At 46.2% G+C, this 14,235-nt stretch overlaps 2 protein-coding genes across 9 annotated transcripts in view; one reads left to right on the top strand and one right to left on the bottom strand.

The window, feature by feature from the left end:
* The window catches only part of WASF1 (WASP family member 1), a 35,520-nt gene extending 33,176 nt beyond the window's left edge, over positions 1 to 2,344 (bottom strand). For 2 of the 8 annotated variants that reach the window (XM_036316817.1, XM_036316818.1), the window contains exons 1-2: positions 817 to 1,083; positions 7 to 152 (exon numbers count right to left, since the gene is read on the bottom strand). The gene's annotated coding sequence lies outside the window, so the exon portion shown is untranslated. Of the gene's footprint in view, positions 1 to 6; positions 153 to 816; positions 1,084 to 2,069 lie in introns of those variants that run through there. The other 6 variants (XM_036316819.1, XM_036316823.1, XM_036316816.1 and 3 more) reach the window with 4 other exon arrangements.
* The window catches only part of CDC40 (cell division cycle 40), a 54,086-nt gene continuing 41,479 nt past the window's right edge, over positions 1,629 to 14,235 (top strand). The window contains exon 1 of the mRNA XM_036316813.1: positions 1,629 to 1,987. Within this exon, the coding sequence (XP_036172706.1) occupies positions 1,799 to 1,987 (189 nt within the window). The 5' untranslated portion in view covers positions 1,629 to 1,798. The remainder of the gene's footprint in view (positions 1,988 to 14,235) is intronic.

Raw genomic sequence — 14,235 nt, 5'->3', positions numbered from 1 at the left:
AAGTACCCCGTCTAGCTGGGGATCAGTTAATCAATAGGCTACAGGACAGGTTGTGAACGTTCAGGTCAGATGTGCTCTCTGTTCATCGTTATTCCAGCTCATCATCAGCAAGTGCAAGAGAAGGCGCCTGAGGACCGAAGCTAGGGGGCACGCTGTAGCAAGGGGAGAAGAAAAACGGGAAAGGTGCAATGGATGCTGCATAGTTGAATAATTATCTGGGTGGCACAATGGGCGAGAACTGCCGACATCGGAGCCGAGGGAGCGGCTCCCCAACTCGCCACGAGGCACCCCCCACCCCCAGGCATCGGAGGCAACAGCCCCGCTCCGCCTGCTCCCCAGCGGAGAAAGGGATCCCCGCACTGGCTTCACCGTTAGATCTTCAGACCCAGACCCGCGGCGCAAGCACGCAAACGCGGGGCTTCCTTTACGGAGCCCCCCGGCCCCCGGCGCTGCAGCCACCCCCGCAGCCAGGAGGCCGGGTGGCTGCCCGGGGGTGCAGGGCAGGGGCGCTCAGACGGTGGCACCTCAGGTGAGACCCGCAGTCTCCCCGCCTCGGGCCGGTCCCTGCAACCGAGACCCAGACGCGCCGGCCGGCCGGCCGCCGTCTCCCGCGGCACCCAGCCCTGCTGGCGGGTGGGCGTCGGGAGATCAGGAACCGAGATGGGGGTGGGGGACGTTGCGGGGGAGGCGCGCCCATCCCCGTAACCTTTGCTGGGCTCGAGCTCCACGCACCGCTCTCCGTCCTGGCCGGTGGGGAAGAGTTCCTCCCCGGCACCCTCTCCCCCAAAAAACAATTCCTGGGAGGCTCGCGCTCACCGAGATCTTGGGGGCTCTTGCCTTAGCCCTTCTGCATGCTTCGGCGGCGGCCGCCGGTCCTCCTCTGCTCCCCGGACTCCCCCTAGAGCCTCCAGGGGAGTCAGGCTCCCGGGGGGAACCCGCTCGGGCAGTGGCCGACGCACCGGGCCACGGGGAACGCCGCCAGAGGCGCCCACCGGTCGTCGGATCCACAGTGTGCTCGACGCGCGAGCGAACAACACCGAGCGCCGCTGCCGCCGCCCCCCACCCGCCCCCTCCCCGCGCGCCCCGCTCCACAACCGGGCGCGGGGACCAGCGCCTGAAGCAGGGGGGACCGCTGGACTCTCGCCACCTAACCTCCCACCCTTCCCAGCAGGAGCTATTCCCCGCCAGTCAGCGTCTTCCAACTTCAGATTCTCGCTTTCCTCTTCAGCCCCGGGAACCGAGGTGCAGCCGTGGAGAGAAACTCAGCCTCCGCCCCCTCGCCCATAAGCGGGGATGAGTATCAATCTTCCCCCCTTTCCTGAGGTTTCATGGTATTGCCCAATCCTCAATTTGGGGGAGGGGACGGAGAGAACACAGCCTGGCCAGGGAATGAGGGAAGATGATAGCCAATTGAATGAACCATCCAATCGGGGGCGGGGTCAAAGAGATGCCTGCCGGCCCCGCCCCCTAGTCTAAACTACATTTCCCATTGTGCCTCTGGTTTCCTGTCGCGCTGCACGCCGGGAGTGCAGGACTCCGACCGGCAAAGTATATCGGAATTCGTAGTCTTAAGTCAAAAAGGTCCTGAAAGTTATAAGCTAATATAGTTCTATTTCTAGATACATGTTCCAAATTATCAGTTATGTGGTATTTATTCTAATACTAATTAATTTATTTAAAGTGTCATAAATTTTTGCTTAGCAAAGGAACTAAACAATGTGCGCATTGGTAATCTTTCAGGACCTGGGAGCCGCCGCTTCTTCCGCCGGGGCCTGGTCTCCGCAGCTCTACCGCCGTCATGTCGGCTGCGATTGCAGCTCTGGCTGCTTCCTATGGTTCGGGTTCAGGGTCCGAATCGGACTCGGACAGTGAGGGCGGACGGTGTCCGCTGCCAGCGGCGGACTCCCTCATGCACTTGACCAAGTCGCCTTCCGCCAAGCCCTCTCTGGCGGTGGCGGTGGACGCGGCTCCGGAGGTGGCAGTTAAGGTAAGCGCTTTTGCCCCGGACGCGGTGCGGGAATGGGCTTCTACTCCAGAACCTGGCGGTGGCTTGTTGGGCCCCGTGTTACCTCTTGCTCCGTGCCGAGAGACGAGTTGCTGACGCTTGGAGTTCTTCTCCTCTCCACCTGCATCCTCCTCGGGAGAAGCCAGGAAGTGGGAGTTCAGGACAGCGCTCCGCTGCTCCCCGCCTTCGCCTCCCGCGGAGAGAGGGAGTGAAAGTTGAATGTATGGATTAGGATGTGGCCTGGCTGGAGCAGGTGTCATCTCAAAAGATAAGAAAGGCTATAACTCAGGACTTCTCAAACTAGAGCGGATGCCTTCACTGGTTGTGAGCAGTGGCCTGGCTTTGTTTTGTTTTTGAAGTTTGAACTGGATTCCCAGCTCCACCCCCTTGTCTGGACTTGGCCGAGTTTCCTACCTGTGCAATAGAGATCATCTTAAAAGCACATATTGTGTGAGTGGATTATTGTGGAGGTGAAGTGAAACGGCGTAAATGGAGCGTATAGCCTGATATCTAATATAGTGCGATAAGTGTTGTTAGCTCTTTTGATTGTATAGGTCCATACAGTGAGAAAAGAACCTGGATTGCAGAAGGAATGCATGACCCCAGTTGAGAGAAGTGATGGAGAAATTGGGTTATATAGTTGATTTAACAAATATGGAACACATGTTATTTATCAGGAACTGTTCTAAAGGCTGATGACACAGAGGCCAACAAGCCAGGCATCTTTGCCATCATGGGTCACACATTCAATGGAAGAGGCAGCCAAAAAATGTGAGCAGATAGAGTGGCAGATTGGACTGCGTACTGTGAAGGGGGGAAATAGAGTATTATGATAGAGAATAATGCAGGAGTAGGACTTCAATAGATAGGTCAGGGAAGTCCTCTCTGAAGCCAGCCACGCTCAAGCGAAGGCTAGAGATCCCAGGCAAAGGAGACAGCAAGCCTTGAGATGGCACAGAGTTTAATGTGTTCGAATAGCGGAGGGGAAGTCAGTGTGTCTGGAGCCCAGGGAGAGCATCTGCCAATTGGTAGCCTAGGCCCCAAAGCAGGTGGTGATCAGAAGCTCGGGGGAGGCAGTGTGCAAAAATTCCTTGGTATTTATGATGTTCGCAGGGCCATTGTGTTATCACTTACGTCATTTACAAATTCCCCAAACTTATACATCAACTCCTGAGCCCTCATTCCTTTCACAGCTCAGGTTTTGGGATCTCTCTCCTACTTCTTCATTGCATTTTCTCCTCAACCCAGAGCAGCCTGGTTGTAGCTTCTTGGGCAAACTCTTGGAGTTGTAAGGTACCATAAAGCATTTAAAGCACTCTGCCAGGCACACTATTCTTATTATGTCCGATTGTAAACTCCTTGCTAGCTCCAGAGCTATTAAGCCTCTTTCTTAGGATGGCTCTCAGGCACCTTCAGTCCCATTTTGAATAATGATTCCAACCCATTAGTCCAAGCCAAGAAGAGGGGTCTTCCTTTACTCTTCTTCCTCAGCCCTTGAAGCTAGTCATTCGGCTTATTCTAACATTTCTGCCAGGCCCTACACTAGGCCATAAAATTAGCCTCAATAAATTTTAAATCATGCTATCATGTTCTGTGACCACAGTGCATCTAAGCTGAATCAGCCACAAAGGATAACTATAAATCCCATCTTTGAAATATGAAATTGTACTTGTTAGTAACTTATGAGCCAAAAAAAAAAGTAATAGAGAATATTTTGAACTGAACAATCAGGGAAATAATATTATTCAGAACTTGTGAGGTACAGCCATGGCAACATTTAAGTATAGTCTTAAATACATGTAATAGAAAAGAAGAAAGTCAGAAAGTTAGTATGGTAGGCATCCTCTCTCTTGGATTACTTTTTTAAAATCATTCCATTCTTTTCCTGTACTCACTTCTAACTTATGCCCTCAATTTCTGGTAAGTGGTTAGTCCTAAAACTTAAAACATGTCTGAGTTGATACCTTTGCCTTAGTGAACAGTGCAAGAACTCTTCACTTAGCTATTATTGTCATTCTTTTAAAACTCAAAAGATGACAGCAAGTGAGTCTGATTCTTGGCATCTCATTATGCAAGAGATCTGTTTCTGCCTGTATGCATACTTGAGAAGGTCTTTAAGTGAGGGCTAGCTGGTGGCAGCTACTTTGTTTTAGTTTGTCGTTAAAATGCTTTTATTTAACCCTCTTTCTTGAAGGGTATTTTCACTGGGTTGGGTTTGCTTAGTTGACAAGTATATTCTCAGCATATTTAAAATACTCTGTCTTCTGATCTTTATTGTTACTGATTGTTACTGATAACAAGTCAGCTGTTAGTGTAGTTGTTTTTCTTTTTTCTTTTGACTGCTTCTAAGACACTTGCCCTAAACCCCTTTTATTTGGGGGTATAGTTTCATTACTTATATTCATTTTTGGATACATACTTATGAATATCTTTTTATTTGTCCTGCTAAGAATTTGCCAGGTTTCTTTAATTGTGAATTAATTAGTTTGGAGTATACATCTTTAAACATTTCTGGAAAGTACTCAGTGCTTATCTTTTCAAATATTATTTTAGTCCTCTTTTCTCTTATTCTAGAATTCCAATTTAACATATTTGTGTTTTCCAGTGTATGACAATAACTATTTTTGGTTAAAATTTTATTTTAAGCTTGGCCGCCAGCGTTCCTCAGTGGTTGAGTGTTGACCTATGAACCAGGAAGGTTATGGTTCAATTCCCAGTCAGGGCACATGTTTGGATTGTGGGCTCGATCCCCAGTGTGGGGTGTGCAAAGGCAGCCAATAAATGATTCTCTCTGATCATTGATGTTTCTATGTCTCTCTTCCTCTCCCTTCCTCTCTGAAATCAATAAAAATATTTTATTTTAATGCAACATTGTCAGATTTTACACTTTGGAAATTATGTAATGAGCCCTATTGGATGGTAACAGTTGCTTATTAATTGACTTTAAAGTTGAAAAACTAAAGCAAACCTGGCTTTCTCTCATTTCAGTTAATAACTTACTTTTCACCGATGTATCCCTTGCTTTAGTATAGTCTACATGAGTAAAATGAAAATTTTGTCTCTAATTTTGAGTATATTTTAAAATTTCTTCTTCATGGGTGATCTTTCTCTTATTTGTGAGCTTCAAATGATAGCCCTGTCCCCCTGCATTTGTTAAGAGTCAAACTCAAAAAAATCCTATCTAATAAAAGAGAAACATGGTAATTAGCCGTACCTCCGCTACCCTTCCCATGGGCTAATCAGGGCTATATGCAAATTAATTGCCAGCCAAGATGGCAGCTGGCAGCCAGGCAGCTTGAAGCGAACATGAGGCTTGCTTGCTTCAGTGACAGAGGAAGCCAATGTTCCCCACCTGCCGCTGCCGGCCTCTGAGCTTGCAGTTTGAAACATTGTTACAAATATAGAAGCTAAACAAAACCCCAGAAACCTGCTTTCAGCCAGCTGGGATCTCAGAGCTGGAGTTGATACAGTGTTTCAGTTATAGAACCCAAACAAACCAGATACCTGCTTTCAACAGCGGAGGCCTAAGAGCTGGAGCCAAGCCTCAAAGCTAAAGCTGGCCCAGAATTTAAAAAAAAAAGAAAAAAAGGAGCGGTTGGGAGCTTCAGTCACCTGCCAGCCTGAAAATAGCCCTCAGCCCTTCACCCAGACTGGCCAGGCACCCCAGTGGGGACCCCCACCCTGAAGGGGGTGTGACCAGCTGCAAACATCCATCAGCCCCTCACCCAGGCTGTCCAGGCACCCAAGCGGGACCCCCACCCTGATCCAGGACACCCTTTAGGGCAAACCAGCCGGCCCCCCCCTGTGCACCAGGCCTCTATCCTATATAGTAAAAGGGTAATATGCCTCCCAGCGCTGGGATCAGCGGAGCCACGAGGCCTCCCGGCACCGGGATCAGCGTGACAGGGGGCAGCGCCCAAACCCCCTGATCGCCCTGCAGCTCTGTGTGTGACAGGGGGCGGGGCCACAACCTCCCTATCCACCCTGCTCTGTTCGTGACGGGGAAGGCACCCCAACCCCCTGATCAGCCCTGCTCTGTGCCTGATGGGGGGGAGCTCCCCAACCTCCTGATCGCCCTGTGGCTCTGTGGATGACAGGGTGCGGTGCCCCAACCCCCGCGCCCCCCACGGGCCCTGTTCTGTGTATGACGGGGTAGAGCCATAACCCCCCATCGGCCCTGCCCTGAGTGTGACAGGGTGCGGCACCCCAACCCCCTGCTCTGCCCTGCTCTGGGTGTGACAGGGGGTGGTGCCCTAACTCCCCTATCAGCCCTACTCTGTGAGTGACAGGGGGGAGCTCCCCAACCCCCTGATCGACCCTGCTCTGTGCGTGACAGGGTACAGAGCCCCAACCCCCCTGATGGGCCTGCTCTGTGTGTGGCAGGGGGCAGCGCCCCAACCCCCTGATTGGCCGGCACTTTATGTGACAGGGGGCAGCGCCCCAACCCTCTGATTGGCTCTGCTCTGTGCGTGACGGGGTGGCGCCGCAACCTCCCCATTGACCCTGCCTTGAGTGTGACAGGGGGCGGTGCCCCAACCCCCCAATCGGCCCTACCCAGAACGTGGCTGAGGGTGGCATCGAAACCTCCCGATCCGCCCTGCTCTGTGCATGACAGGGGGTGGCACCCCAACTCCCCAATCAGCCCTGCTCTGAGCCCGACCAGGGGCTGCACCTAGGGATTGGGCCTGCCCTCTGCCACCTGGGAGCAGGCCTAAGCCAGCAGGTCGTTATCTCCCGAGGGGTCCCAGACTGCGAGAGGGCACAGACCTGGCTGAGGGACCCCCCCCCAGGCCCCCTGAGTGCACAAATTTTTGTGCACCGGGCCTCTAGTCTATATATATAAAAGCCTAAGCGGCCATTATGACCGAACAACTGGAATGACCGGTCAACCAGTCAGTATGAGACGCATTGACCACCAAGGGGCAGACACTCAACGCAGGAGCTGCCACCTGGTGGTCAGTGGGCTCCTACAGCCAACCTCCTCTGGCTGGCCAACCTTCCCCGGTCGCTCACCCTATCCCTCCCCCTTGCTGGCAGGCTCTGATTGGCCCAGCCCCAATCAGGACTGGGCAAGATGGCCCCGATCGGCCCTGATTGCCAGCCAGGCCTAGGGACCCCACCTGTGCATGAATTCGTGCACCGGGCCTCTGGTATCTTTATATGAATTTCGGTTCTTTTATCTCATCCACCTACACTCCCATTTTAGGAAGTTTATTCATTTCTACTTTCTTGGGGGGAGGGGGAGAACAAAACTATACCATAAATTAATAAATGGTTTATAATAATGATATGTATTTATTTCTGCTTTACAGTTTATAAAGTGCTTTCACATCTGTTTTCTTATTTGTACAATAGTAAGAAATGTGAAAAAGACTGGAAAATAAATATCATGTAGTTTTGTTCTCAGTTTTCTTTGAGTCAATGAAAGATAAACTTTCAAAACTTATTTGACTCATAGGATCTGCCCCTCATTTACTGCACTTTAATTTATATGGATTAAAACTGAATAGAAATCCTTTGTAATTCTGCGGTAATTTCAATTGCATGCCTAATTGTTATTGAACTCCTCATGGGTTTTAAAGCAAAGTTGCGGTACTGTCCAAGTTTTTCTAATTAATGTAAAATTAATAACTATTTTCTAGAGGTCTCTTCAGTTTATGTGATTTGAGGACCCAGAGACTGGGACCTATTTATATGTTGTATTAGTTGCCACTGTTGCATATGTAAAGAGTAATTATTTTTAAATTGTACTTTGAATTTAAAGCTTGGTATCTCATGGTACTCTAGTCAAATAATTAAAGTTTAGAATACCCTTAATTGGAAAGATCTGGTAAACCATTATTTATTATAAAGTGATCTGGCAACTGTATTCTATGAAATCCTTTGGGGAGGTATCAATGTGGCCTCTTGTTAATTTAAGCAATTTATCACTACAAGTTGAATATTAAGAAATAAAGCATTTAATTTTAGTTTTTATGCAGTTTAAGCAATTTGTTTATAATCTTTTAATTTTATAGTACTGGGTTTTGCTACTGAGCCCTAGGCAAGATGTCATCTCTAATCAATGAAGATTCTAGTATGCATTCTAGGATAATGTCTGTGTATTATCTCTTAGGTGGCCCAGCTTTGGAACCCCCTTCCTTAAGAGTCTTACTGTGAAGAACATCCCTCCCTGCCTCCTACCTTCAAGAGCTGAAAACCCAGATTCTCATTCTCCCAGTTCCCTTTAAGGCCCATTACTACGGTTTAGGCTCAGCCAGACAAATGCATCCATCTAATCTAAAGCTAATCCACAAAGAAGCAAGGAAATATTTCTAAGTGGCAGTGGTAGCCAACATTATCTAGTTTCCTGGTCTAGTAATTTCAACAGCACCATCCAGTGGCAGCCATAGCAGTGGTTTTCAGAAATAGTGAACTGTTGTCTTCACTGGACTGGTTCTGTGATATGATTGGTTTAGAATTGTGATTCCATCTGTATATTCAACCCTTCATCTCTGCCTGTTTCCCCAAGCTGATTCTCCACCCTTCTTGGCGATGCTAAGAGAAACTTAGAAGGATTCAGTACTGTTTAATCAGCCTGTGATGGTTTCAGTTGCTTGCAACTAAGAACCTGGGTGATACTCTGCCCGCAATTTTGTTTGTTGCTAACTAGGTCTCTTTGACATCATTACGGTTACTTTAAATTTTTCCCCTTTTCATTTATTCTATTAGTGCTTTGGGGCAAGTGCCTGAATCTTGTTAATACTTAATTCACAGAGCATTGTAAGGATTGTATGAGGTAATATGTTTACTCCACTCCTGGCACTAATGTTCAGTACTTTTTTTTTATAGCACTTACCCTCTTCTAGAAAAATATATATATATATACTAGAGGCCTGGTGCACAAAAATTTGTGCACTCGGGGGGGAGGGGGGGGTCCCTCAGCCCGGCCTGTGCCCTCTCGCAGTCTGGGACCCCTCGGGAGATAACGACCTGCTGGCTTAGGCCTGCTCCGGGGTTGCAGAGGGCAGGCCTAATCCCTAGGTGCAGCCCCTGGTCGGGCTCAGAGCAGGGCCGATTGGGGAGTTGGGGCACCGCCCCCTGTCACACTCAAGGCAGAGTCCATGGGGAGGTTGCGGCGCCACCCCCTGTCACGCACAGAGCAGGGCCAATCAGGGGGTTGGGGCGCTGTTCCCTGTCACGCACAGAGCAGGGCCCATCAGGTGGTTGAGGAGCTCCCCCCGTCACTCACAGATGTTCCCACTCTTGAATAAATTAAAATAATTTTTTTCTTTTAATTTAAACTTCTATAATTGTTTTCTTGTTACTTAAAAGATAGTTTTTTTTGAAACTGCTTCCAAAGCTTTTCAAGCTATATATGTCCTTGGAATTAATTTATAAATAAGAATTAAGCCCGGCAGGTGTGACTCAGTGTTTTAGCATTGACCTATGAATCTGAAGTCACAGTTTGATTCCAGGTCAGGCCACATGCCCAGGTTGTGGGCTTGATACCCAGTACAGGGGCGTGTAGGAGGCAGCCTATCAATGATTCTCTCTCATCATTGATGTTTCTATCTCTCTCCCTCTCCCTTCCTCTCTGAATCAGTAAGAATATATTTTAAAGAGAGAGAGAGAAGAGTATGTTTGTAAATAAGAAAACATGTATTTGATGCTCTTAGAAAGTCTTATTTTCTTTCATTAAAACTTGTGCAGTATAGGGAACGCCATAGGTTCTCTTAATTTGAAGAAAGTTAGAGGGAAAGGTACTAATTCAGAGTTCCTTGGGAAAATGTGTCACATATATTTTTTATGTTTATTTTTTTAAAATCAAAAACTGAAATATTTTCTATTCAGAAAATATATTTGGATCTAAATATCTTCTATAATTTTAACCCTAAAATATCAATTTAAATATTTTAAAAATGGTTTGGATGTTTGCTTTTTAAATAAGTTAGGTTACTGGAGTTCTACATGTTACTGGATCACCTGGGGTAATTTTCTGATTGGAAAATTAAGAATTATAGTCAGAGGGGAGGACATGAGAATTTTTAAAGAACATATTCAATTTACTTTAGAAGCTGAACCTCTCTTATCATGTGACTTGTTTTGTATGTTTGTTAAACTATATTATCGCATAAGCATTGCTGCTATTGGCACAAACAGTGACAGTTGATTTGGGTCATCTGAATGTCCACTGTCTGTTTTAATTTGTATGTTCGTTTTGACTCTGTCATATGCTCAATCTTCAGTGGAAGTCATGAGAACATATTATTTTTGCCTGCTCCCTACTTTACGTTGGAAATACTCTTTTTTACCCAGACGGACCTTAAGTTTGATGTAAGGGATTGTTTCCGTTGCCAAATTTTTTCTTCCTTGCCAAGTAAGAGAGTTGTGAACTCTTCAGTGATGCCTTCCCCAGGATATTTGCAGATGTGGTTGGGAAAAGTCATTTCATCCCCGACCTGTGCATGTCAGGTGCTGGGGTCCCCGGGCTCCCGCTTGCCCCAATTGCCTCAGGGATCACGCGGCCAGCCTGCGCCCGGGCTCCCGCTCGCCCCGATCACCGCGGGGATCACGCGGCCAGCCTGCGCCCGGGCTCCGTTCAGCCCGATTGCCTCAGGGATCACACGGCCAGCCTGCGCCCGGGCTCCCGCTCCCCCCGCGATTGCCGCGGGGATCATGAGGCCACAGGCCACCAGGCTTTCTGATGGCTGCCTTTGCCCGCCCCCATCTCTTGCCTGCCGCCTGGGTTTCCGATCACCATTTTTCCATTCTTCCCCTTTCGCCTCCCATCATTGCAGGATATGCAAATTAGCGCCATCTTTGTTGGTGGTTAACCGCCATCTTGGCTGGCAGTTAATTTGCATATAGCCCTGATTAGCCAATGGGAAAGGTAGCGGACGTACGCTAATTACCATGTTTCTCTCTTATTAGATAGGATACACACACACACACACACACATATACATATATATGTATATATATTTATTCACTTTATTATATTGGTTATTGTCTATATCCTCCAGTAGCATATAAGCTCTACAAGGGCAGGGATCTTTGTCTATTTCTATGGGCCTAGAGCAGTGCCTAGCACATAGTAGGCACGCAGTCAGTATTTGTTAAATGAATAAGTCTGAAGTTATGGTACTTGTTTTATGAAGATGTCGGTGCCCCTAACTACACAAAGAAAATAAAAAGACCAACTGTGACTCCCTACATCTTTACCCTCTAAACATCTGTCACCTCTCAGTTCTTATCTTTGTCATCTCAATTCCATCTCAGAGAGAGCTCCTTCCCTTTTCAGAGGTTCATCTTCTAACTCTCCAGGATTCCCTTCCCTTCCACCTCTTCCGTACCTTTGATTATCCCTCCTATTCATGTGTTTCTCCCTACTTGCTCCTTTCCTCTAGCCTATGACTGATTAAATAAATCTTTGACCTAGTCTTTTCTTATGGAGAGGAAAAAACAAACTTAATTTCACCCTGAAAATCCTTCAGTCTGGCAGCCCATCTCTTCTCTTCTTTATCACCAAATGTCTTGAAAGAGTAAACATTATTACTGTCTGTTTTTCTAAATCCTCAGTTATACCTCTGCCCCTTGCAGCTGGCTTCCCACCCCACTACCAAAATTGTCCTGGCAAAGGTTTTTGTGACATGATTGCCAAATTCAGTGATTTTGGTCAGCTTTCATTCTATTTAATTATCTATGGATTTGACTTTTCTTCAATTTCATTAACAAATACTTTTTGAACATGCACTGAGTGCCCTGTATTGTACTAGGCAATGAAGATATAAAATGAAAGTAAAGGTCATGTGCAGTAAATATAGTAAATATCACAAATACTATAAGGAGTTATGAAAAACATTTCTTAGGACTGTGTACAAAAAGCAGTTTTTCTGAGTCAGAAGGAGGGAAGGTATCAGGAAAAATAAGATGATGACATAGTATCATCATCAGAAGATTAACCTCTAGTGATAATAAAGGGAAATACATAATGAACAAAGAGTAACATTGCACAGAAAGCATGCAAGTGCTTAATATTTTAGAAAATCAGCAATTAGCCTAATATGGCAAAAGTGAGGGATATATTAAACTTGATAAGGAAGTATTAAAATAGGCCAGGCAAGATGTGATGAAGCCCTGTGTAGGATAGTGGTGGCTGGGATGCTGAGAAGGGATGGTTGGAGTTGCTGGAGAAATAGTGCAGAGATAGAATAGTAAGACTCGGTGGCTGTTGATTTGTTAGTGACGGAAGGCTGAGTCATGGAATGATATCTGTTTTAGACACAGCAAAGAGTTTGAGTCTGTGGAACATCCATATCATAAAGTTCAAAGTTAGATATGTGGAGCCAGAGGCCAGGATTGTGGTCAAGGATAAGTTTCGGGTAGAAATTGAAGTCATGAGGAGGATAAGATCGGATAAAGATATGGACAGTTTTGAAACTAGTGGGAAAGGAAGTTTCAATGGAGTCAGACCTGAAGGACTCTACCTTTGAGAAGTAGAGAAACTAAATTGCCTGTTTTGGTGAAGGGTGCTTTAAAAGATGTAAAATTTTGGCTTTGGTCGGGTGGCTCAGTTGGTTGGAGCATCGTCCCATACACCAAAAGGCGGTGGGTTTGATTCCCCATCAGGGCACATACCTAGGTTGCAGATTGTATCCCTGGTCAGGGTGCATATAGGAGGCAACCAATCGATGTTTCTCTCTCACATTGATGTTTCTCTCTCCCTTCCTCTCTTTCTAAAAATCAAATATACATATGTATGTATATGGATAGATATATATGTATGTGTATAGGTATATAAACATATATATCTATCCATCCATCCTGAGGTGAGGATTTAAAATAATAATAAAATAAAAGATGTAAAATTTTGGAACAATATCTGTGTGCCTGTGGTGTTGTTTCTCTTATCAGTTTTGTAGTCTTTGTTCATTAACTGGTCTAATGCTACCAGATCTTCATTTGTCAGTGGCATTGCTTCTGCTCCAACATTACTGTCAATGTCATGATATCCCACCTGTTTTGTAAAATTTGCAAAATCACTTTGCATTGTCTATTGACAGATATATCCTACCATCAGCAAGAGACTAACAGAATAAAAATGGTGACATGTTAGGAATAGTTCTAGCTGTTGAGGACACATTTGTGCATACAAAATCCAACTTTTGTAGCTTATATTTAGTGGAGGGAGGTAGACAATAAATATGTATGTCAGAAGGTGATACATGTACTGGAAATCATTAAAGCAAGGTATTAGAGAAAAGTAAAAAAAAACAAAAACAAAAAAAAACAACTCGTTAAAGACCTGATAGAAGAGAGAACAATCATGTGGGTATCCAGGAAAAGAATATTCCAAGAAGAGGGAAAAGTCCAGAGACCCTGAGGCAGGATTGTCCTTTGGTGAATTCCAGGAGTAACAAATGATCCCATGAGGCTGTAGTGAAGTGGGCATAGGCAGGAGCTAGATGGAGACAATTTGGAGTGGAAGGGAGAGGGAGGGACAGATCATGGAGGGTAAATTCAAATGTCTCATCTTATAATAGCATTTTGAAATTCCAGCTTTCCTGAAATATAATTCACAAATTATATGTAACTTCCTTAAAATTTTCAAAATAAAACTTCATTGAGTGCGGAAGGTACTGGAGGGTTTAGAGCAGAGGTGGGCAAACTTTTTGACTCGAGGGCCACAATGGGTTCTTAAACTGGACTCAGAAGAAGGAGCTGCAGCCGTGTTTCCCGACGTTGCCATGTTAACACTGCTGCTGGTGAAGGAGCGGAGGGGAGAGCAAGAGAACCCTCCGTTCTTTCGGCTCCGCGGGCCGGATAGAACAGCCGAAGGGGCTGGATGCGGCCCGCGGGCCGTAGTTTGCCCACGGCTGGTTTAGAGCAAAGGAGTAACATAATCTGGTGACTATTTTAAAATAATCACTGACTCCTTATGAAGTGAGGCTGTTGGCGGGCAAGGGACTATTAAATTAATCCAGGTGTGAGATCATAAATTGGACTGAGGTGAGAGTGAAAGAGGACTTAAAAAGTGGTTGAATTCTGGATGTATACAGAAGGTAGAGGAGTTGCTGATGGATTGGATATAGTACTAGATGATGTGAAAGAAAGAGGAGTCACGGATAATTCCAGGAATTTTTGCATGAGCAGATGTAGGGATGGAATTGCAACTAACTTAGAGAAGGTTGGAAGGTGTCCTGGGGGAAAGGGAGACCAGAAGTTCTTCCCTTTTGGACATATTAAGT

Source organism: Myotis myotis, unplaced genomic scaffold, assembly GCF_014108235.1.
Source record: "Myotis myotis isolate mMyoMyo1 unplaced genomic scaffold, mMyoMyo1.p scaffold_m19_p_7, whole genome shotgun sequence".
Taxonomy (NCBI): domain Eukaryota; kingdom Metazoa; phylum Chordata; class Mammalia; order Chiroptera; family Vespertilionidae; genus Myotis; species Myotis myotis.
Note: the sequence above shows the minus strand (reverse complement) of the source record. Positions and strands in the feature narration are given on the sequence as shown.